This window comes from Macadamia integrifolia, chromosome 13 (genome assembly GCF_013358625.1).
Source record: "Macadamia integrifolia cultivar HAES 741 chromosome 13, SCU_Mint_v3, whole genome shotgun sequence".
NCBI classification, from domain to species: Eukaryota; Viridiplantae; Streptophyta; class Magnoliopsida; order Proteales; family Proteaceae; genus Macadamia; species Macadamia integrifolia.
The window spans coordinates 21414726-21439828 of NC_056569.1; the positions used below are offsets into that span (position 1 = coordinate 21414726).

The 25103-nt window shown below is 37.8% G+C and overlaps 2 protein-coding genes across 3 annotated transcripts in view; one reads left to right on the top strand and one right to left on the bottom strand.

The window, feature by feature from the left end:
* Nucleotides 1-14230, bottom strand: part of LOC122060117 (glycerol-3-phosphate acyltransferase 9-like) — a 15219-nt gene extending 989 nt beyond the window's left edge. The window contains exons 1-11 of the mRNA XM_042623298.1: nt 13745-14230; nt 13598-13655; nt 11513-11631; nt 9259-9358; nt 4615-4710; nt 4385-4481; nt 4046-4133; nt 3864-3960; nt 3398-3483; nt 575-694; nt 283-381 (exon numbers count right to left, since the gene is read on the bottom strand). Coding sequence (XP_042479232.1) covers nt 283-381; nt 575-694; nt 3398-3483; nt 3864-3960; nt 4046-4133; nt 4385-4481; nt 4615-4710; nt 9259-9358; nt 11513-11631; nt 13598-13655; nt 13745-13851 — 1067 coding nt within the window. The 5' untranslated portion in view covers nt 13852-14230. The remainder of the gene's footprint in view (nt 1-282; nt 382-574; nt 695-3397; nt 3484-3863; nt 3961-4045; nt 4134-4384; nt 4482-4614; nt 4711-9258; nt 9359-11512; nt 11632-13597; nt 13656-13744) is intronic.
* Nucleotides 14231-20989: 6759 nt separating this feature from the next.
* The window catches only part of LOC122059277 (probable UDP-3-O-acylglucosamine N-acyltransferase 2, mitochondrial), a gene marked incomplete in the record, with an annotated part of 6232 nt that continues 2118 nt past the window's right edge, over nt 20990-25103 (top strand). Inside the window, 3 exon segments of one of the 2 annotated variants that reach the window (XM_042621981.1) lie at nt 20990-21377; nt 21512-21719; nt 22574-22650. In XM_042621981.1, coding sequence (XP_042477915.1) covers nt 21179-21377; nt 21512-21719; nt 22574-22650 — 484 coding nt within the window. 2 annotated transcript variants of the gene reach the window in all.

The following is a 25103-nucleotide window of genomic DNA, read 5'->3' on the forward strand; positions in this document are numbered from 1 at the left end:
AAGAAGTATGTATAATCCTCGAAAAAAAAAAAAGGGGGAGAAAATAATTCCCATATGGTTGGCCGTACCAAGCCATACATTGAAACCAACATTGTTGTGTATAAGACAAGAATAAGAAAACCAGAAAATCTGTTAACTTCTGATATACAGTCAAGTAATTAATTAGAAATTTCCAGCCTAAAGATTGTTGGATGACACTCCATAAGTCTAAAATAAATGTGGTGGAAACAAGAAAATGGATAGTAGTTCACTATAGAAAGAAGAAGGATATGTCTAACATACTTTCGCTCTGTATGCTTTGGGCTAGGGCGAGAGTACTTCAGATACCCATCCCAAGGGACTTTTTTTATACCTGCTCGAACTGAAATTATGTCCCTGACTCTGCATTGAAGAAAAAGTCGATAGATGAAAAGTCATCACTAACTGAATATGAAACAGAAAAAAAAATCTCTTTTTCAGTTGAAAGTTAGATGGAGAAGCTCACATTAAAATTTAAATAATAATAATAATAATAAGGCTAATATCATGATTCAACAAAAAAAAATGTAGATAGAGCAAGAAAAAGGTCTATCACCTCTCTGCAAATTCGATTGATGTCTCTCCAGGTCTTAGACTTTGTGGCTCCAAGTACCACACATCGCAAACAACAGCCCATGATGTCATAAGGCGTAGCAGATGCATGGTGAATGATTGCCTGCACAATTGAAGCATTCAAGATCTCATAGTATTGCCTGTGCTATCAACAGCATAGCCATAAACTATGCACACGAAGAAAAGGTAAACCAAACATTTAATGGCTCCTGTAAATCTGACTGCTAAGCAAGTGTTTTTGGAAGAATAGAAACCACTCTAGAAATTTCAAATAGAGTTGAACAACGAAATAGGACTAGTGTACCTAACCCCATTTAGTTGGAATAAGGCTTTGTTGAGTAAGAATTCTAGGTTTTTTAACAATCCAAAATATTGTTAAATAAAATGGTTTGGATAACCTGATAGCAAATTATCTGTCTAGAAATATTTCCTAGCCAGAATGCATCAGAATACAGGATTAACTCCTTGCATGGATTCCACATATATAAGCCTAATCATCCTCTTGAAGACAGATTTATACGGCAGATGGGTAGAAATAAGGGGTGGATTTTCATGATACTTGTTGGGACACCACTGCTAAGCATTGAAAAACAGGGTTTGACTTTGGACTTCATAGTATTGATCACCAGTATGGAAGACTGACACAATATAATGACACAGTACCAAAGTTAAAATTGCTCAGAGGTATGATAGGGCTTTGCAACTTTTGTCCATTGCATCCAAAAGTCTTGTGAACAAGAGTAACAATTCATTAAATATTTTTTCCCTTCTAGAAGGGCAGGAAGTAGTGCAATCTTGGAGGCAAGGTGGCTTAGTAAGGCATTCAAGGGGAATTCTATAGGGGGCATTTCCCAGATTGCATTATGTGCTACCATTGGCCATATATGGAAGGAGAGAAACTTTCATATATTCAAGAACAAGACGAAGACCAGACTATCTATCATTAGTGATATCTATTTGGATGTGGAAGACCATTGCTGGGCGATTATTCCCAAGCGCAGAAACTCCCCTAGGAACCTATTTCTAGTTGAGAGGTGGAGAATCATCCGGGTTGAGAGACTAGGTGAGTCAATTTTTCTGTTTCTTTGGAACTGTCATTGTTTTGCAATGAGTGATCCATTCTACTTCTATTTTGTTCCTGGGACTCTTGGGTCTTGTCCTTGAGGCCTAGTTAGGTTGGCCTTTGGCCTTTGCTTGTAATTAGTTTTCTTTCTTTTCAATAAATTGTTGTTACATATTAAAAAAAAATCATCAAATATTTTCAAATTCAATGAAGTATATCAATGTTGCTTTATATAATCTTAACAAGGTATATAACCTTATTTGTAAAGCAGTAATACAGCACTATCATCATACAAAGGCAGAAAACCTTTGGTTCCTCTGGGATCCCATGCCCAGCATCCAACTTGTTTGGTCATGGCCCAGGATGTTGTCTGTAATTATATTTAGTAGTAAGGACTCATAATCATCAAGTAGTTGTCAGTCTTTTTTTTTTTTTTCTTTGGGGGGGGGGGTTGTTTCAATATTAATAATCGAGAATTTTACACAAAATATTAGTTCACAGAAGTTGGGTCACTGGCTTTAATTCTTTTTAACCTTTACGATATTTTTTTGTCCCACTGAATGTTCACCAAACCTAGTGAACTTGGTAACATTCACCAACATTCTTTTTCTCTTTTTTTTCGATGATCAGATCAGATGGACATGGGTCCTCTGTTGAATGGTCCAGCACATGTCTGACATAGCCACCACAAGGCAGCTACTGAATATTACCAAGTTAACTAGATTCAGTGAACTTGTAAATGGAACATGTTATGGTTTTTCTAGAATGAACCCTTTCATTTGAGGTGAATGGTTCATCTCTAGGTTTCTACCTTTGATAGCTCTCTCCCTTTACCCCTTAACTGTTGGCCTTGTCATGTAATGCATGAACGGTTTCAACTTTCGGCTTGGACCATTCTGGCAGGCAACAAACTTTTATCTGATGGAAGAAAGTATTTCATATTGTGGCTTTTACTTATTAAATTTAAATCAGCAAGTTCTGCAGTATAATCAGCAAGCACAGAAATTCAATAAACCAACCCGACTATTCCTGCTTTACCTGAAATTGATTATAATTTTGGATGATTTATGAAGATATGAGACTGCCCAGTGTATTTTTCTAAGTACTTTGCAAGCCTACCCAACACATATCTGGATATTGACTATATTCTATGCAAATTAGCTAATTGATGATTTGTTCTTGAAGTTATTTCTAGAATTCTAGTGTTCATTTCATGACTTTAAATACAGTTGAATGCCAAAGCCGTAGTTGTGTAGCCCACCCAACTCGATGGGATAGGGCTAGTTGAGTTGAGTTAAAATCTTTGAATTTTCATAGGGTTCTGAAATTATTTGGCTAGTAGCTAGTTTGACAATGAACCTTAAGTCAGACGGTATGAATGAGGTTTCTGAAATTGACCTTAACTATTGAAGTGAGACTGTATTTTACTGAGGGTACAACCATTTGGCAGGAGGGCAAATTTTCGCAGAACCTCTCCAGTTATGAAAATGCGGTGGTTCATCTTATGAAAATTCAACAACTCAGCAGATATACAGAAATAGGAGATGGATTCATTACAGAGGCTGCTGCATCAATGAGCTATGTTCAAGGGGAGACTTGTTGGATGCTTAACCATTTCTTTTGACATGTCAAAACCTTTTAGTATAATGTCAGCGACAGATTTACAGATAACAAGCAGACAATTACAACATAAGCAAATCCTACATATATCTGAATTAGCACCCTCAAAGGATAGACTCTTACTTCCTACTGTTCCAGAAAGCATCCACAAAAATTTTGTTGTACTTAATGGCTATTGGGCAAACAGTGCACCCGAGTTCAAAAGCACCCTGGAGATACAAAAGAATGGAATCTGTCAAAGACGAACTCCATAAGAGAATTTAAGTAAACAAAGTTATCGCAATAAATTCTCCAATATAACTTATTCATAGATACGTGGTTTGGAAGAGTGCAATAGGAGACCAGATTGGAATCAGAAGACCCCAACCCAGACCATGATCAGATTGCCCAATCCACCAGATCAGACGATCTAGGAATCAATAAAAAAAATGCCAGCAGGTTAGATTATTCAATGTCTTATCAATCCTGGACCAGCCAACACTTGAAATGAGGATGCCTTCTTCCTTTATTTTGGGAGAGGGTATAGAGAAATGGGCTAATGCATTTTATGATTTTATCCAAAGAAATTATACAAAGAAAAGCAGCAAACCTTCTTGAACATGACCGTATAGTTGTTATTTACACAGGTTCCCTCTGGAAAAATAAGAAGAGGATTGTTGTCAACCCCTTGAATGTGTTCTCTTAACCTGGAAAATGTAGGCCCAGGATGATGAACTATGTTGTGCAACAGAATATACTCAGAGCTTATCATGCCAAGAACATAATGCTTACTTTCTCGCTACAATTTCACGATCTTTTGCTTCGGAGCGGTTGAACCAAATACAACCTACGCTCTCCAAAATAGTGCTTTGTAGCAGTCCTATTCACAAGTATAAACAAGAAAACAAAGGGAAATAATTTTGTGGCTATGAAGGACAATGTTGTTTATCATTTTTTTAACCAAATGGACAATTATAACTATCACCTCACAATAAGTCATTCAAGAATTTCGTATTGAATGAACCTGACTGATTCATTCAGTAATTTGAAAATCTACCACTTACATCTGTGCAGATCTGTAAAAAACAAACTTCAAAATAAAGCTCGATCCTAAATGGTGTTAACACTTACCAACCCATCCAGGATGCTTTTGCATAATGACAGCAAATGGAGTCATCTGTTCTAGAATTATGAAATCTATCATGGAAGTGTGATTTGCCACAAACACCTGTCCAAACCATGAAATGGAAGATTGGATGTCAACATATAGAGAAAAACACTGGGACTCTGAAAATATAGAAATACTAAAGTATCAACATATGTAAACAATGCAACAGAGCTAAGATGATAATTTATCATACTTGCTTGGGTCGCATGCTAGGTCGTGGCCCATGATACTTCACAACCCCGGTCCATGATGCAACAAAGAAGCTACACATTGTCTCCACCAAGTACCTCTGAAGAGAAAAATAACCAGAAAACATAACTGAAAGAGCTTAAAATTATAAGTGGAGTTTAAAGCAAAGCACAAAAACATTTGCATCATACAAAATACATTCACTATTCCAAGTAGCAGCACAACTTGGGCCCTGCTAATTTCACCTGATCAGGTTGGCGGCCTAAGCTGGTTTTTCCAGCCCATGGGATGGCTTCGGTCTAAAAACTCTCAACCCAATGTCAGCTTGTTTGGAATAGGCTATCTTGGGTTAACCCAGCCAGCCAGAACCCATCTAATTTTAAGTACATAATGTTATATATATAATCCAACATGAAACATCTAAATATACACAATGACAATTGTTTAGCATAACTTACAAGATTATATGACTAGCCCATATCAGTAGGATAAAGGATTGAATTTATGCTGTAATTATATTTATAAGTAGGTCATAGGTTTGTAACTTGGGCCATGTTGAAAGAGTGAACTGATGTGACCCAGTCAGTCTAAAAGATAGGTTATCAGTGCCATGTTAAGATGAGACCATACAAAGAAGACTTCATTAGTGTTATGGAACCTGAACCTGAGGTTGGACTGGGCCAGGTTACAATTCAGAGAATGTACCCTCTGTCTGAACAAGGGGTCACACCATTACAAGCCAACCAGTCCGTGTTTCACCCCTTATCCCGAATTCCAGGAACTGAAAAAAAATAGCCCAAATTTTGTAAAAGAAACCCAAGACAGAAATATTATACTATGCCTGCTAAAAATTGCTAAATTCTTCTCAAGTTATAAGGACAAATAAGAATCACAATGCCCCTAGAACCATTAGAAGTAACTTTGTTAACCATCTTAATCAACTTTGGATAACCAACAACAAGAAACTCAAGCCTTATCCCAACTAATTGGGGTCGGCTGCATGGATCCTTGCATACCAATCAACTTTGGATAACCAATAGCATTTAATTCTTGCCTCAATACTGTGCTTGGGTACTTGCACCAAATGCAAAAAAGAGGAAGGAAGGGAAATGCATATAGATGTAGATCAAGAGAGCTTCCAGCACAAATATTCACTCTGGAACAGCCCAAATTCAAGTCTTATGGGTTTATGGGCTGGGAATTTTAAAGTTTTCTATCGTAATGGGCCTATTTTGAAAGCCCATATATGAAGGATAAGTGGCCCATATGAATTTAACTAGTTAGTTGTATCTGGCAAGTTCTAACTTCAGTTTTGAGTCAGTTTTGGCCAGGCTCGAAACAGAAATATTTCAAATGAAACTTAAATTTCGGTCAAAATCTATATACTTTTTTCTGCAAGTTTCAATGATGCTTTCGAGGGCCAAATTAGGTCCTGAAACTTCTAGAAAACCCTATTTTAGGCCCTCTAAACATAGTGGAATCCTTAGATTTTAAAAAATACACCCAAAATGGTAGTTTGACTTTGGACACTAGGTTGGTAGTGTACACTGTGTGCAATCTCTAATATGTCCTATTCAACACAATGTTTAGTACTAGAACACATGCAATTCAAATAGAACGACTTAAATATGCATTAGGAAGGTATCAACATAAAATAATAAACCATTTCATAAATCATACATGATACCATTATACATGGTTCATTTGAATCAAATATATCAGAGTAAACAGTACAAGAAAGTCACTCCTATGCCCATCCTAGAGTCAAAGACTCCTAGATTGAGTTCCGGGTAGGTTCAAAACCACTAGAATGTTGTTGTTGTTGAACCAAATTATCCTCCAATTGTATCAGAAAGCTGGCCATGTCATAGTATGGCGGAAGAAACGCTCCATGAAGTCATAGATCAGGCTACGATGCATCCCATCGAATTCTGGGTAGGTTCAAAACCACTAGAATGTTGTTGTTGAATCAAATTATCCTCCAACTGTAACAGAAAAGTTGGCCATGTCATAGTATGGCGGAAGAAACGCTCCTTGAAGTCATAGATCAAGCTATGGTGTGTAACATATATAATTGAATGCCAACCACCAAATATTATCCTTTTTTTTTTTTTTTTTTTTACAAAAATTAGTTTTGGGGAAAACTGAAATACCTCCAACTTTGAATCTTGCACAAACCTTCCAACAATGCAACAAATCATCACTTCCAATATGTTCTTCTACTGCCCAAGTACTTTCCAACCTTACACAACAGTCATTCGGCCAAGAAAAAAGAAAGGGTTTCCCAAACCTCACTGGCATAATGGGTTGAGTTTTCGACCCATTTCGTTCGAATTTATGCATTTATAGGATAGCCAAAGTAACATTTCGGCAAAACGAAACTTTGAACCGAAATATGACCAAAACCTCAAAAGTTCAGTCAAAATATGTGCAATTTTGAGTATCGCACTGGGTTTGGTTTTGAGCCCTTGTGAAACCAAAATATTTCACCAGATTTCGCGAAATTTCGGTGAAACTGTGTATCACGGTATCTAACGAAGGTCTCCTGTCACATGTCAAATTTAATTTCAAAAGGAGTTTGCCAACAAACAAAGCATTGAAGATTCAAACTACCCTAAAATTTTTCTAAATGTGGAGAGAGACTACATAGACATACAAGGGAGGTTATCTGATGCAGATCAGTAGGATAGGTGCTTTAGAAAGTAACAACAGAGGAGGAGGAAAGTTCAACTCACTGATTAACCAACTCAGTGAGTTGACTCTTTTCGAAGGGTGTTCTGGTTCATCACAACAAAACCACGTTGTGTGCTAATTATTGTTTCAATAGTTCCTTGTAAGGCTAGAATACTCTTTATAACTTCCATAACAGTTTCATGTTTATTTATTAGTAATCCTAGTTACATTGGGACTACTCCTACTGCGTAGCATGGGGTAGTTTATTTTTAAGCTGTTTTGTTTATTCTAAATTTCTCTTATGAATAGGCTTGCTTCCTATTTTCTGCAGGCTATGGCCATTATGATTCAAGTTTATATTATCAATCGACATGTAAGGCTCTAGGAGCCCCCCACACACGCGATATTGAATAAAGGTATGGATTCTCTATTCTTCTTCTGTGGGACTCAGAAACTGGTTGTGAGATTCAACTACTCCATTGGTGACCCTCCAATACTGTTGGTAGGACTCCAACAAGTTCTCAGTGGGAAGCTGCGTTCATAACCTCGTCTTCATTCTTCTTCTCCATCAACCTTCGAGTAAGTACAATTCTTGTTCTGTCTATATTATCCCAATATCTTGAAACTCATCGTTTCTTGCGTCAATACATCTGAGATTTTAGTTTTGATCTCAGATCCATCAACCGCAGGCCCTTCTAAAGCTACCTACTGTTTAGTTTTCAGATCAGTAGTCAGTTGAGTAGAGTCCCATAAATATGGAAATCTTCATCCATTAACTTCCTGTTGTGATCGCATACTAGTTGTGCGAATTGTCAGCTGATCTGTTACTTTTAACAATTAGTAACTGCATTTAGAAATCTGGTCCATTTGAGTTATGCAGTAACGGTTCTTAGCTCCCATCGATCTCAGGGTTTTTGGTATTCTATTTCAAGTAGGACACTGCCATAACTCCTAATCTAGTCGTTGGATCCCAACCAAATTTTAAAGTGTTGTTACTGGTTATATCATTGGCATTCTACCAGAACATTATGTTCACCTGATTTGTTGATCTACTGTTATCATTTTTTCTCAATTCTGGTTGTTACATCACTGTGATCCTGGTAATCAGACTTTCGGAAACCTAATCCTTTAGGCTTCTAGAAACCCATCAGTATGCCATTACATAGGAGAGTATGGTTAAATCTGAGTCTGAAATTTGATGTGTGGCCAATTCACATCAAAACCCTATCCATATGATTGAAATTGCCACATCACCTTCCAAATGGCAAAAATTGTGATGCTGTTGTAGGGATACCCTCTATACCTGCTGCCCTGCTGGTGTAGAGAAACTTTTTTCACTTTTGGGGACACTTACCACATACTTTTTCCACTGGGTTTGAAACATGCACCAGAATAAACTACTTCTCGCTCTGAAGTTACACTTATTGGAATCAATAAATAAAGAACATAAGTAATGAATTGGACAAGCACAAACTATACACAGCAGAGCAGATATGTTGATTAGTAAGGGATGTTCTTGGGGAATTATTGAAGGAGATCTAGCCAACACTATTCAGTGGATGAAGAATCTTGCAGAAGAACCATGGTGTTACACACACTACATCAGAGTCATCAGACCCAATATTTCATCTCCCAAAGGCACTTTCTCTTTCAATGGAAACCCAGATCTGATATGAAGTGGCTGATGATCTTGTCAAACAATGGATTGTGCACCAAAGGTTATGTTATGGGGATTGTATGGCCTTATTGTTTTTATTTTTTGGGCTTTCTAGGAACTGGTGAAATTTCAATGTCTGGTAATTATGATAGCATCTGTGCTGGCTCTATTTGTAAGCCTTATTACCTACTGTGGTTGCAGTACACTACTTTGTATCAGGCTTTAGCTAATCAATAAACTTTCTGTTGTTATATATCAAACAAAAAACTACAAAGAGGAAACAGGAAACAGGAAAAGATAAAAGGTGTATGGGTGTACCTCTATTTTTTTCTTCAGCCTATCATTCCCCTTCATTAAGAAATGTACTGGGATGAAGGATGACAAGAATACTATCCAACCCAATGTCAATACCAGAGCTCTGCATATTTAAAATAAGACGCATCAAATTGGTGAACAATTGTCACAATGTAAGTCTAATATGGATGTACAGGTAGGCAAGCATGATATTGCAAATTTATTATGATAGTTATAATCTCCCAAGGATCCTATTTATTCTAGGAACATCCAACAAGAGGTCAATCCATTGTTATGGTTCTTTCTTTCTCATGGCATTCGTAAGGCAAGGACAGGTCCCAACATTAATAGGTTCCTATTAGTCTATTACAGTCAGAAATCTAGGGTTTTTAAATAGAGATCAACTTTATTGAGAGAGAGAGAGAGAGAGAGAGAGAAAACAATGAAATCAGCAGACCAAATAGAAATAAACTCACTAAATCAGAAATTCCTGAGATGAACTTTATTTTGAGAGAGAGAGAGAGAGAACAACGAAATCAGCAGACCAAATAGAAATAAACTCACTAAATCAGAAACTCCTGAGATGAAGGTCAGTTCAGATTCCAAACTACATAATATAGAGTTTTAATAGTTGAGTAACCCTAAAGAGCCAAAGAAGAAACCCCAGAAGGAAGAGAAGGGAAAGGTTCCTGCTAAAATTAAATATGATTAAGAAAATTTTGACAATCTGATCTGTTTACAACCTTAAACATGTTCCTATAATGTCCTACTAATCCTATTTATAAGTTCCAAGACCATAATACCCTAACTTACAGACTCAAAACAAGGACATACTAGTCCATTAGTACCAAATAATCAAAAGGCAGATGAAAGGCTAAAATGAGCCCTCATTGTATTACTAATCAGTGTATTCTTGACCAGAATAATAAATAAAATATAAAAATAAGATCTAGGAGGGACTGTGGACACAAAAAGTATATTTATTGCCATAGGACTCTGTCTACATTCTCTTCCCACATTAATCCTGATTGACTGATATTTATTTTCGGATGTTTTTTCAGCAGCTGATATTGCATGTAGAAACGATATGCTACGCTGAAAAACAGACTGGCAACATTGAGAGGACAACCATCTGCTGAACGCTGTTACTCTTGGTGCTTAAAGCCTCTAGTTCTTACAGTCCCAATTCTCCTACGTCCCAACCAATCCAATTAACCTCTTTCTCCTATACCTTCGTCTTCCATCAAAGTCCAAGAAACCTGTTGCCAGAACAAACCGATTAATCTGACTAATATGATATGGATCTGAAACATCTCAGATCCCTTGGTCTTTATCTTCACAATCAATGCCATTCAGGCATTACAAGCATTTCAAAGACTTCCACCCTGGGACATTTAAGGAATACCCATAGTTTCAAATGAACAGATTCCCATATAGCCCTTTTGCTGAGTACTCAAAGTAGGCCTCAAATGTAAGTATGCCTCCTGCACTATCCTTCAAAAATCCCACACGCTCACCTGGATAGCAGTAAAGCGGTAGTGTAGCCTTTCAGAAAGCCAGTAGCATTCTTTAATCTCTCTTTCTAAAAGATTTCTTTAGATCTAAGTATGCTATGCCACATTTCCATTATTCGGAGCAAAACATTGGTTAATGATTCCCTATTTCTCCCAATCCAGCAGATAAAGTCATGCGTATAAGCCCTTGACTTCACAAATCCACCTCCAACCGCTCATCCTCCCGAAATAAATTCCTCCATCACTTTGCACCTTTCCAGGCCCTCCAAGTTGGAGATTCTCCATGTTGTTTCATTATTTAACATACAAACTCAATAAAATGAAGCGACTCCTTGAATGCCAACCACCAGAGTTGTCCCATGTTTATGTTCCACCATTTTCCTTCCTGATGCCACAATTTCATGTCCTTCTTACCATTCAACAATTAGGGTCTAGTTTATCATTTTCCAAAGTAGCATTCTAATGCATGCTTAATCCCCTAAGCTTTTTTGGTCTGCACAAATGTCCAGTTCTCCAAATTTTAAATTAGGCCCCACTCCCCCACAACATCCTTCTCACACAAAAATTCTACGCTACTTCTCCAACCACTTGGACAGGGGCACCAAGGCCCTCATAATCAACAATGGAAAGGGAAAATATGAAATATACACACATGACATAAACTCGATATTGGAAAGTATTAAGGGTGTAATCTTCCCCACCCACAAATCTGTAGTACACACAGTGCATGTGGTGTTTTCATCCAAAGGACAAAGAGATCTAACCTTACTGGAAAAATAATCAGATATCTAGCGACCAACCCACAGCACCAGAGAGGAAACAAGTACATATTCCAATTCCAGGGTTCTGGAGGATTTGATTTGAAACAACGTGTGAAAGAATCCTGCTCAACAAAAGAAGAATTTCAAATTACAGTTAAACATGGAAAAATAATAATAACAATAACCTCAAGATATTGAAATAAACATCCAAAGTTATAAAGCATAAGACATGGGACAAGACCTTCTAGTAGGCAAAAGACAAGGTGCATAAATAACGAGCATCTTAAAAGACTTAAGGATAATGCATGTTCTCAATTTGTTCTCTAATTAATTTTCCCTTTTTTATATTTTATTAAAGGCCTTGGGTTGGATATGATTGAATAATTTTTCCTGATTTCATTATTTTTCTGAAACAGAATGCAGTCCAAACTTTGGCAGGTCAGGTAGGGTTCATAGTATTCGGTGATCATTAGGATTAAAGTAGAAGATTTGTTTCTCAGGCTGAGATGGGGTTGACCCAAGCTCAACCAACATAGCCTGAGATCCAGCCTTAGCAGTGACTACTTGTCTCCAGTAGTGGACATATCACTGTATTTACAAAGATGCATCCAAAGCACAACAAACAAAACAAATAAAAAAAAAGTCTGCACCAAGCATGCATAGGTCCTTTGTCAAATCAACCAAAAGACTGGACTCTGGGGCAGGGTTTTAGAATTCGGGATCGGGGACCGATCTAAATCGCCCCATATCAGATGGATTTGTCCCTGGTCTCTTTTTATTTTTTTTTTATTTTAAATATCCTTTTACCTTTGTTCCGTACCAATCATCGATAAGGATCGGCCAAGAATCGGTATCCGCAGAAGCCGATACCGATCCGTACAGATCCCTTGATCCCTGCTCTGTGGTAGGGTGATTTGCTCACAAGAGGACTAAATCTATTTGGCAATTTCCTCAAGGTTTTATCACTTTCAGTCACTCAATTCTACAATGACAAACTACTGCCATCAAAATCAGCTAAACCATTTTTCTTAAGCATAAGAATCCCAAGAATTCTAGTATCACCTAATTAAAGAAAATTTACATTCAAGGGTAATACCGCCTCATCAAATATGCAGCATTTGCTTTCCCTGCTAAGTAACCATCGGCATCCAACAGTATAAGGAAATCTCTTCCTGTAAGGAATTCATGCCCACATTTTACTCCAACTTTTACCTTTACAAAAGTTGAACTTGTACATAGACATTCTATATTCAGTTACATTCAAGTTAACGACAATCATCATTGTCAAAAAGGGTTACTGACATCAAGGACTACAAGCAAAAGGTGGGTCAAACCATATCACCTATCTATATATTCCCCCAAGTGGAAGATACGAATAAGAGCTGAGAACCCTGAAAGAATTGCACCCATGACAATGAAGGGGAGGGGAAAAGAGAGTTAGAGCAATGAAACAGAGATCATTTGAAGATGTACCCTTGGCCTGAGAAAAAAAGAAAACTAAGCAAACAAAATAGTGGGTATTCATATTTGCCATGGCAGTGCGGAGTATCAGAAAGGTCCATTACCACATTTCTTTCCTTGGTAAGAGAAACCACAAAATATAACCTACTTGAAAGAATTATTCTCCATGAAAAAAAACTTCATTTTCCCTGGTCAGGCTGTAAGTTATAACTTCAAGTGGAAGACTAGAGCTTTCACTGCATTTCCCCTTAAACCCAATTAAATGACACAGTGTTTTGCCGCCACCTAGAAGGAGCTAATTTCATCTTGAATTCCCGAGTCATTCGTGTGATAGGTCAATTTCATTGTTTCTTACTGGGAAAATACAATTGGCATCATTCAAGATCCTTTAAGAGGTTTCTGCAAAATGAAACCTTCTCCCTCAGTTATTGATATTTTTGGTGCTGAATTGAAATATTCATATTTCTAGCACAGGCTACATAAGCAAACCCCATCCAGCCTGTGTAGCCTTAATTTATCAAAACTGAATACTAAATAAATTACGACTCCATTAAAGATCTCAATTGAAAACAACCAGAACACCAAAAAAGGGACTGAGAAGTCTGAGAAGAATTAGAAGCAACATACGTCAACGATAGCTCCAGCAGCCTCTGTCAAAGCAGGCGAAATGTCGAGCAAATCGCGCCTGATCACCATATTAAAAAACAAAATCAAAATATTATATATCAAGAAAAATCAAAATGAAGAACTGATTACAATGGCGAAGATTAATACAGGCGAAGCTTCTCGTGAGATTCTTGGATGGAATCGTGGGGGAGGTATTCTTCTATGTTTGGTCGATCTAAATCAACCTCCGAGCTCGATGAGTTAAGCCCACTCATGATGTTGTCTTGTGGGTCTCGTTCTCTCTCAGTCCCAATCTGTAAATATGAGATAAGAAGAAGGAAGCTGTGACGGCTCTTCCAGTCTGAACGCTAAATTGGAGGACGACGCATCCCTCTCGCAGGCTCCGCTTAGATTCCCTGGGTATGAATACTATACTCTTCACGTGCACCGAAACGCTTCCACGAGCATTTCCACTTGCCCCTCCATTGAAATTGGAAGAAATTGATAGAGGTTGAGATGATGACGAATCTGTAAATCTGTAATTTCGGGAAGGGATTTGTGAATACACTGCATCACTTCAGGTGATGGGGGCATCTAACGATTAAAGGATTCGTTTGGCTACTTCTTACATTTTCGTTGAAAATTCCATCCTTTGGCCAGTTTTACAAGTAAACTCATCCCCTTATTTCAATGATTTGGACGTTTAGAAGCATGTTTGGTTGGAAAGAAATGAACAAAAAAGAAAAACCTAATAAAACAAAATTTAACTATCAGGTCGTGTGGTCATTGCATCAACATGTGAATCAACCAGGGACAGAGGGGATAAGGTGGTCTTTTCGGCAACCGTGTGTCAGGCGCAGCGGCACATGACTAAGTAGAGTTTAGGTGTCTTTTATTGTTATTTCTTTTTGGAAAACTATCTTGTATCACCCCTGTTTTTAGAATTTATCTGAGATACAATCTTAAAAAATAAAAAATGACATATACATCCTTTTTTAATAAAATAATTACTCTTAAATTCATTCCGTTAGCTCACAAGCGTCAAGTGATGATGTGTCACATTTGAAAATGTTTAAATGACAAGGGCAAACTTGTTATTTTACCCTCTTGACTAATAAACCCATCTCCCTTCTGGTCTCGATTGAACAGAATAGAGTAGAAAACGCAGGTCTTGATTGAACAAGTGAGGAAGAGAGACCATTTGAACAATCCATTCAATCCGTCATGCTACTCTTATCTCACAGCATTTTTCTGTTTGTTTTTCTTGAGCAGGGATGCAAGCCACTCCAAACTGATAAAGAATTATGTGGCTCTGAGAGGTTGAACAACATCCAAGAAGATTTAGGCTATTAACAGCCCCAGGGTAACTCAAGAAACCTCCAGCTTCTGAAAATACATTATCACAATTTCTTACACATCCTATGAAAAGGGAAGTGGGGTGGGGAAATTTGATGACATCAATATTTCATGAACCCATTTCCCCAACAAGTCAAACAAAATTGGAACTTAACAAATGAGAAATAATAACACAAAACCCTTAACGCAAAACAAGAAGTTATAACCCACAGAAAAATCCAGAGACCAAATACCCAAATTCTACAAATTGCATAAACAAATAATTTCATAGGAATTAGAAGCACAAGAGACAAACAGGGATCAACTGGGACAACAATAAATGACCCAAAAAATGAAAATAATAAAATTCCATTTTTCCCCCATATCTCTGGATCATCATCAGCGCCATCATATCATCAGTTTCTTCTTCCTTTCGAAGCCCTTCCCATTATGATGCCAATGCATCATCCTCCTATCTTCTACCATTCCTCCTCAACTTGGCCTCCCCTTCTTCCACCTCTGCGCATCTCCAACAACGCACCTGTTATTCCGCCACTCTCATCCCCAACCAACAGAACTCCAAAGATAAGGCCTGACTGGGGGATTCCCTCTCCAACAGTTCCTCCATGGCCTCCTTCCCCACCCATTTTTCGTCGCTTCAGCCCCTGCAAGCCCAACTCATTGCCACTATTTCCATCCTGCTACTATACCAGAATGCGACGAGTCTGACACCTCTACTGTGGATTCCAACAGATGAATCAGCTTCCAAACGACAGCATCACTACCTGCTGGAACTCCAGCATCTCCTACCTTCAATCTTGTAAAGCCCATGGTGGCTCAAAATAACTTGCCCCAGGACGACTCCACCATCGGGATAGTTTGGGGGTGAAGACCGGAGTTCGAATTTGAGAGTGGAAGGGTGACATACATCCTTTTCCTAGGGTTTAAAATGAGAAGAAGCATTTTTTATTCGCATTTTGTTTTAGGGTAAATAAAGGTAAATTTCATTTCTAAACGAACGGTGTTAGATTTTAGGGGTACACTTGCCATTTTAATTTTTTAGGGTGGTATCTCAGATAAATTTTAAAAACAGGGGTGGTACAAGATAATTTTCCTTTCTTTTTTTAATTCAATAATGAATATACCATACACCCTTTTGCATGGGTTTTTTTAAAGTATTCTCTTTCTTTGCCCTTGTCATTTAGGCCTCAATGGATGATATTGTTTTCTATGTTGCCATTGGTATGGGGTGAGAGATTTTCCCTCTACTAAATCCTCTCCCCACGACTATTTACTATTGACAATTTGAATTAGTCATAGCTTGCTACATTTTAGCAAATCTAGGTGGTTCCATCTCATTGAGTTACCCCCAAAAACATTGCACCAATTAATTTTAAGCAAGAAGAGGAAATACGAGGAGCCACTGCCATGATAAGGGATTTTTTTTTTTTTTTTTTTTTTTCTTTTAATCTCAGAAAAGGTTCCTCACACAGACAGCGTGCATAACACTTTTGCACCCCAATACTCATTTCATTTTTCCTGAGGATAGTGAAATGTCTTAAATACCTTTTATTAGAAGATTCGAAAGTGAACCTTTTTTCTTTACCTGAATTAGCATACTGGCCTCAAAGGAAACCTTTGCCCTTTAAACTTTTATCCTTAAAGTGAGTTTAAAGTTGCAAGAAAAGTCATGTAAATGTGGCCAAATTCCTTTAATATGAACCAAGAATTCTATAATCCAAAGAACATTGATTTGGACTCACTTTTTTTTTTCTGGTAAATAGCAATTTTATTGCAAAGGGGAGCATGAAAAGCTCAAGGTTTCTTGGTTATAGAGGTCAAGTAGCCAAGGAGTGGATAACGGCCAAAATGTCTTACATGCAATAGTCACGGCCTTCCGAGTTAGGGAGTTTGCAACAACATTCGCCTCCCTAGAAATATGAGTACAAGTAACACTCAAAATTTTAGAAACTTACATTTAAATATCTGAGACAATACACGCCAAGGAGGATGGAGGGGAGCTATTAGGAGTAACCAAGCAATTTATGAGAGAAGCACAATCAGACTCCACGATGAGGCACGTTTTATTTTAATTTCTCCACGACACGTAGTAAACTGGTCCTAATAGCCAAGCCTTCACCAGGAAATATGTCTCCAAAAAACATTAGTTCGGAAAGCCCATATGGCGTTTCCATCATCATTCCTGCTGGTACAACCAATACCTTCATCATAAGATTCTAATGGGAGTGATGCATCATAGTTCATCTTGATCCAACGAGGACGAGGCTGCAACCAGCGTTGTGGGGTGGAGGGTTGATATGAACAAGGATATTGATAGCCTTTGATGACCTCCTAGAATTCTTTATGAGCATGTTCAGCCTTTGAGAAAACTTGGATTGGAGACCATGAGTTGTTAAACATGGCATCATTTCTAGCTACCCATAGAAATCAGCATATAAATGTAAACAAGCTCAACACCTTCTTACTTCTGTCCACTAGGGAAGTTGATTTTATCTCATTCTTGTAGCAGAGGAGATCTTTGGGGGGCTGTTGGAGGGCACAATGAAGGGGATAAGCTACTTCCAAACCAGGTTGGACATTCAAGCAAAATGTGATCGTTGGATTCCACCTCTTTCCCGCATCGCTTGCTGCTAGGATCAATTGGAATCATCCTTCATCGAAGGCCATCTCCGGATGCTTATCCTTGAGCACAAATCCTCCAAAGGAAGGATTTTATTTTTGGGGGAGCCTTGCAATTCCAAATATGCTTCCAAACAGAAGTTGAATGTTTTCTCAATCATGTCGCCAAGAGAAAATGCTTGGGAAAGATTGTGATGATCACGAAGGTTTGACAGTAGGTGGTACGCAGATTTTAGAGAGAGCTCTGGATCTAGCACCTCCCCAAATCTGCCGATCTACATTGGGAAAGAGACTAAGATTTATTTTAAGAATCTCCTTCTTATCCTTAGGATGGAAATGAAGATCGAGGATATCGCGCCTCCAACAGCGATTGGTTTTGTCGATTAGATCTGAGACTAGTGAAACAGCAGCCAGCTGGGAGTTGGTATGCAAGTTGGAAGGTAGGTGAGGTGAGAATCCAGTTTGAATCCCATTTATCAATATCAGCCCCGTCGAGATTTATTTTGACTCACTTTTTAATCATTTCTAGTACCTGTTTTAGGCTAAAATTGGACCAACTAGATGGGTCCCCAACAAGATTATTCTGACAGCAGTTGCAGAAGCCAAAGAGTTTTAGTCCATCTCTTCTTCGTCAACAATCTAGATGGGACGTCTCTGTCTAATCGCACCCTCCCCCGCCCCCTACGGAGTGTTTAAAATTATTGTGGATGGAACGCCGGGATTCCAATGTGTCCTTGTTTTTGCAGCTTCATGTGCGGTGTTGGGGTCAATTTCGCTCTCATCATCAACTTTCTAAGCGGTAGGTCTTCGTGTCCTTGGGGAATTGCGGCTATCATATCTGACTACCAGCTCGCTTTTCACTTCAATGTGATCATCTTCATACATTCTTTTCGAGAAGCCAATGTTGTAGACATTCTTACTTCTCTGCTACTTCCACGCAAGCAAAGGTGTCTTGTTTTCTCTCTCCTCTCACATGTATTTCCTCTTAGTTGTATGTTGACAAACTTTGTTCCCTCGTTAATAAATTGTTTTTATTAGAGAAAATTACAATCCCCTCCCTTGTATGTTTCAAGTATTATATAATCCTCTTCTACAAAGTTTAAAATTACACTCTCCTCTCTCATAAGTTATAGATACTATCAATTGTATCTTGACCGTGAGTGAGGCACTGTTAAGTATATTACATTTTTTCCATAAACCCTAAAATACCCCCAAGTTATTACCGTCTTCTTTCTTGAGAAGAACGATGGTTTCTGAACTCTTCCTCTTCATTCCTCCATGGATTCTGAACTTTTGAAATCGAAGGTGGTTCATCTCATTTGCGATCGAAGATATTACACCTCGTTGAAGATCGGAGTTCTTAATCGATGAACATCGAAGTCTAAGGTTAGTATAAACTGTAGATTTGAGAGAGTTAGGGTTTCGGGAGATTTAATCACACACAATCGAAATCTTAGGGCTTTGAGAGAGTTAGGTATTTGGGAAAGATTAAAGCTCTCGGTCGGTTTTTTCATAAGAGGCATTGAAGAATTAGTGCTATGGCAATTTATCATAAATCTGAGATCTATTTTGTTCTTTGAAATCTAAATTGATGAACCCTCGACCGGCTCTCAAGAGAGTGTCGTCAGAGTGATACCGGAACAAAAAACCATACCGAATTTGTGATACAAAATTCCACTCGTATTTCTCTCCCGCAGAACACAAGATCAGTTGTGTTTCTTCTTCTCCAACACATAATCTCCGTCAGCTTTCCACTTTTAAGCATTTTCTGCAACTGTGCATGTTAGATTAAAAACATTTTGTATGAAAATATGCTCTGCATCATTGGAAAATGCCACAAATATAAGAAATAGAACAGATAAAACATTACTGCAAGGTTTCTATTCAAACGAAGGGATGCTGAACGGTTCTTAAGCTCATGAATGTTCACAATTTACCCATAACAAAATTATCAAACAAATTTTAAACCTTAAATGCCCGCACTGTACATCAAAGTATGAATTCTAGCCATGTAGAGCTCCGAGCATTAAAGTTACAAAAGAGGGATCACATCTTAAATTAACAAAACTACGAATCTGCTGATTAAGAAACCCTAATCATGAAAAGGAAAACCCAGAACCGTGGTGTTCATATTTTATTCAATCAGTTCAAGTTCCACTGAAACAATGATTTTTCCAGAATAAAGACAAGAAACACATACAACCATAAAGGGAGAACAAAGAGAGAAGAAAGAGAGAACCTGTGAACAGCATATGAAATGAAGGGGGTAAATGAATCATTTAGCATGAACTTCTAATAGAGTTAACAGCATGGGGTGCAATTGTAATTTCAAACTTCGCAAGGCGTCTAAGTGTAATACTTGAAACATTTAAGAGAGGGAGAGTGTAATTTCTTCTTTTTATTAGAAAACAAAAAATAGATTTAAAAAGTTTCACCGAATAAACACACCCCCTAACACTCTTGCCCACCCCTGCCCCTCTTTTGCATTAAAGTTTGCCATGTGGTAAGAAGGCAACAACTTGTAACAAAATCAAATGTCCTTAACCCGCCAAAATCTTACTGATACAATTTTTTCTTTTTTTATCCTTGTCAAAGTCATATATATATATATATATATATATTTTTTTTTTTAAGGGTGGTGGGGAGATGAGCAAAACGATATACAGTTGACATAGTTATTTCAACATGGATAGATTCAACATTGTGCATCCCTATTTGTAATTTTTATAGTCAAAATTATTATCATGTGCACCATCATGCAATTTTTGACACATTTATTTTCGCATATCTAGAGAAAGTTCATAGGGATTCATTCTCACATGACATTGTTTAAGACCCTTCGATATGCTAATGTTTTTTTTTTTTTTCAAGATTCCTCTACTGCTAAAATTAAACTATTAGTAAAGGAGAAAGTTTTCCACAACACTAGAACATGGTTCAACTAAAGTATTAAAACTATTTTTATGTACGAAATCAATAATACCCTCAAGTATTTACCGATTCTTTCTTTGACACCATCCAAATCCCTCAGTCAATGGATTATATTTTTTTTGGAGGGGATGGGAAGGGGTGTGTTAAGAATGAGTTATGCATTGACTGTGGCAAAAAGAAAACCATACACTTTATCTATAGTGTTACATCAGTAAAGTTAATTTCTTGGGTTCAAATTATGAGCAGTGAGCATTGAACATCCAACAATTGAGTGTATCTAAACACATGTCTTAAGGGACTCTCAGCCACTTGATGCTCATTGCACCAGTGTAATGGCTGTAGATGATTTTCACATTAATTTTCTCTTCTTAAAAAAAAAAAAAAAAAAAAAAAAAAAATCCAATTCCGTTGGAAATCAAGCAGGGTTCAAAAATCGATTAATCAGATCGGAATCGGCTGGGACTGATCCCGATTATCCGCGCTCATAGGACGATTCCAATCCGATCTGAGAGGGCCGATTCCGTTCCCGGTTCCTGTTTTTAAAACCCTGGAATCAGTAAAGTGGGAAACAATCGAACAAGTCCCGAATCCCGATTGCGCCGATTCACGACTCTCCGGTCCTATCATTTGGATTGTTCCAAGTTGGAAGCTTTCTTTCATCATACTTGAACTCCTGAAGTGTTTTTCCCGGTGGCTATGGCAATTCCTTTGCGAAAAGCCACCACCATCTTCTCTACCAGGGGTGTCGGTCATCGCGTATACGAGCCGGCATGGTTCCATCGCCGCCGTGCTTCTTATTCTTCTTCCTTGGGGCTTCGTCTTTCTCTCATCTCTCGGCAATTTTCGGAATGTACATTTGATCCAGACGGCCCAAGAGCTTCCTCTGCTAATGTCGGTGAGTCTGTAACAATTTCCATTGTCATTGGTTGGTTTACTGTTCATTTCATTTATGTAGGTTCTCATTAATTCACCACCATTTGCTTCCTTTCACTAACTCGAATCTGCATATGCTGCAAATTTTAAGATTAGAGGATGATACTAGCTTGGATTATATGGAATTCAAGAAGTGGCCTAAAGGAGGTGGTTTTTTCCACAAGTCAGCTTGTATTGATTCAACTACAATCATAGAAATTGGCGCAGTAGTTCATCCAAAAACTATACTTGGTGCGGGTGTTCATATCAGTTCAGGTGCTATCATAGGGCCTGCAGTTACAATTGGGCAGCTGACGAGAATCGGGTATATTGTTGTGTTAGATTCTAATCATGTTTGTCTTTGTCGGTACATCCTACGTGTTATATATTTTTGCAATTTCACCACAGCATCAAAGCAATGGAATTAAGACACACACACACACACACACTGGGTGGCTTTTAAAAGAAAAAGGAGAATTTAAAAGAATAGAAGGAAAACTCAAGAGGCAGGTGTTTCTATTTATCTCTCCCTGTTATTTTTTTAATCGCGTCTATAGGTTCTCATGTGATTTTTTTCTAGGTTCCAACTCAGATTCATCAATTAAAATGAACACTGCCAATGAAATATTTTCTCGTGGTTCCGTTTTCTTAGTTAGTACTTACTACCTAAGGACACACTTCATGATGCCTTTCTGTTTTTTATTCGTTTCTATCTTAATCTATCCCATCCTGAATTCCTGACCAGTGCTATTCATTCCATCCCATTGATAACATATGCCGCCAGAGAGGGAGGAGTCGTTTCAAAAGAACTCTTATAGGAATTAGGAATAACATTTATTTTTCAATTCAGAATGATGAGAAATCTTCTTGGGTCTTCTAGACTCTTCCCCCCCCCCCCCCTTTTTTTTTTTGAGCTTTATGCTTCAGACATGTTAAAGTCTAAACTTTCTTCAGAATGGTCTCAAATTCCTCTGGATCTTTGACACCAAATTCTAAGAAATTCATTGGATATGGGTTTACATTAATTGTTGTTTGAGGCTTAGTACTAGTTATTGATTGTCGGAATTAATGCTATAATTGCTAGTTATTTGATTGTCATGTTTTAGGCAAGAGGTTTATTATTCCATTTTCCTTATCTTGGCCTATGTTTTTCTGACAGCATGGTTGACAATTCTTCAGGTATAATGCCGTTCTTGGTAATTGTTCTATTGGTGAATCATGCATTTTTCACAGTGGAGTATGTGTTGGTCAAGATGGTAAGGCTGGAAATTTTAACGTGGCAAGCTTAATATTGTTTTCTGAGGGTCACAATGAGCTTGTATAACTGTTTTTCTGCCTCCAACCATAAAGTATGGTTTTCTTCTTCTTCTTCTCTCTTTTTTTTTTTTCTGTTTTTCTTGTGGGTTGCCCGCATGCCGCCGCCGCCGCCCGCCGCCGCAGGGGGGGGGGGGGATGCTATATGCATGGATTATTGATCTGCCAAAGACCTGAGCCTATTAATTTGTTTTTACCGTCTTGGGTTGAAAACCTTCTTCACCTAGTCACCAGCTTGAATGCATATATGTGTCTGTGTTGCAAAACATATGTAAATTCACAGTCTCAAGAGTTCTGCAAAACAGTGAAGCTGTTATGCAAAAAAGAAAATCTCATTTTGTTTCGATGGTGAGATTTTGTGAAAAATAGTTGTTTAATACTACTGTAAGAATTCCTTCAAGTTATGTAGTTCCACTGGAAAACTATAAACAAGTGAGGCTTTTTTGTGATGGCGGTCACTACTGGTGGTTGTGGTAGTGGTGATATTGCTCTAACAGTTGTGGTGCTGAGTCTGCTGACCATACAGGGCCTCCACTTGTGGTGGAAGGTTGACAGTGATAATGGTTGACCTGATGTGACAACTTGTACTTCAAGAGTATTTGAGTTGGGTGGTTACTGATAAACCAATTGAGAATTAACAAACTACAGATGAAAATTTTGAAAAACCTTTTTTTCTCAGGATATAACATTTATGAGGACTGTATAATGATAGCTTTTTCCTCTCATGGTTGAACGGACCCATCTGAGCCAGCATTTAGGGTATATCATTCCCTTCTGTGCCATCTATCACCTGAGAATCAATCAATGCTCCTAAGTAGCCTCTTTGGTATCCTCAAGTCTCTATTTGTATTTGGTGATCAGATGGTTTTAATGAAGTGATGCAATCCCGGGTTCGAACACCCCGTTTTGATACACTATGAGCACAACCAAAGAAATATAGCCCAATTTTTAAGGAGTGATGCAAATAAATCACAGATATGGGCTTATTTTAATGGAACTAAGCTTTGGATTGGGTTATATATGTGTTAGGCCTTTGATCTAATGTGTTTTCATTGTAGAAAAAAAGAAAAAGGGCGTACCCAGTGCACGAGGCTCCCACATGTGCTAGGTCAGGGGGTGGGCGAGAACTACGCAGCCTTGCACCGTGAATGTCGAGAGGCTGTTTCAACCGCTTGACCACCAGGTCGCAACATTCGTACTGGGTACATCCTCTTTTTTATAGAACCCGAGAATGTGTTTTCATTGTAATGGGCCTATAATATAGGTAAAGGCTAGGCATATGTGATTAGTTAATTAAGTGTCTTTATTACTTTATTTTAATTGTTTTAAGTGTTTTAGTTAGTTTGGATTAGGATTCTATAAATCTAGTCCTTTTTTGAGACAGTTTCCTTCATTATTTTAGTTCTGTAGTCAATTTAGGTTACTTTATTAGTTAAGGATTGCTTTAGGCCTTCCTATAATATAGGTAAAGGCTAGGCATATGTGATTAGTTAATTAAGTGTCTTTATTACTTTATTTTAATTGTTTTAAGTGTTTTAGTTGGTTTGGATTAGGATTCTCTAAATCTAGTCCTTTTTTGAGACAGTTTCCTTCATTATTTTAGTTCTGTAGTCAATTTAGGTTACTTTATTAGTTAAGGATTGGCTTAGGCCTTTCCTTTTTAGTGTTTTGAGTTTGTTTTTGAGTCGTCTACATAGGTTTGTAAGGATTGGTTTAGGCCTTTCCTTTTTAGTGTTTTGAGTTTGTTTTTGAGTCGTCTACATAGGTTTGTAAGGATTGGTTTAGGCCTTTCCTTTTTAGTGTTTTGAGTTTGTTTTTGAGTCGTCTACATAGGTTTGTAAGGATTGGTTTAGGCCTTTCCTTTTTAGTGTTTTGAGTTTGTTTTTGAGTCGTCTACATAGGTTTGTAAGGATTGGTTTAGGCCTTTCCTTTTTAGTGTTTTGAGTTTGTTTTTGAGTCGTCTACATAGGTTTGTAAGGTGTTCAACATTGTACATGAATTCGGTGAATAAAGTTTGGCTTTTGCCTTTGGTTTTGTGGTGATTCCACAGGGCCTGTTGTGGTGATTCAACAGGTGGGTTGGTGGTGAATCCAATCCATTCCTTGCGGGGGGAACCTAGGTACTGTTCCTCTATTCTTTGATATTTGTTTGAAGGTTATTAACTTAGTAATATATTGAGTTCTTCGCTAAATATTAGACTTCCAGAAATCTACACCACTTTTTTCTGTCAATCCACTTACTTTCCATCCTCCTGCATTATATTCTGGGGTTGTGAAAGTCTCTCTGGTTTAGAGCTACAGAAATTTCTCTCTGACATGATTTTGTTTCATTTCTTACAGATGATTTGTTCCTGATTCTATTCCTACTTGTCTGTTGTTTCCTTCCCCCCCCCCCC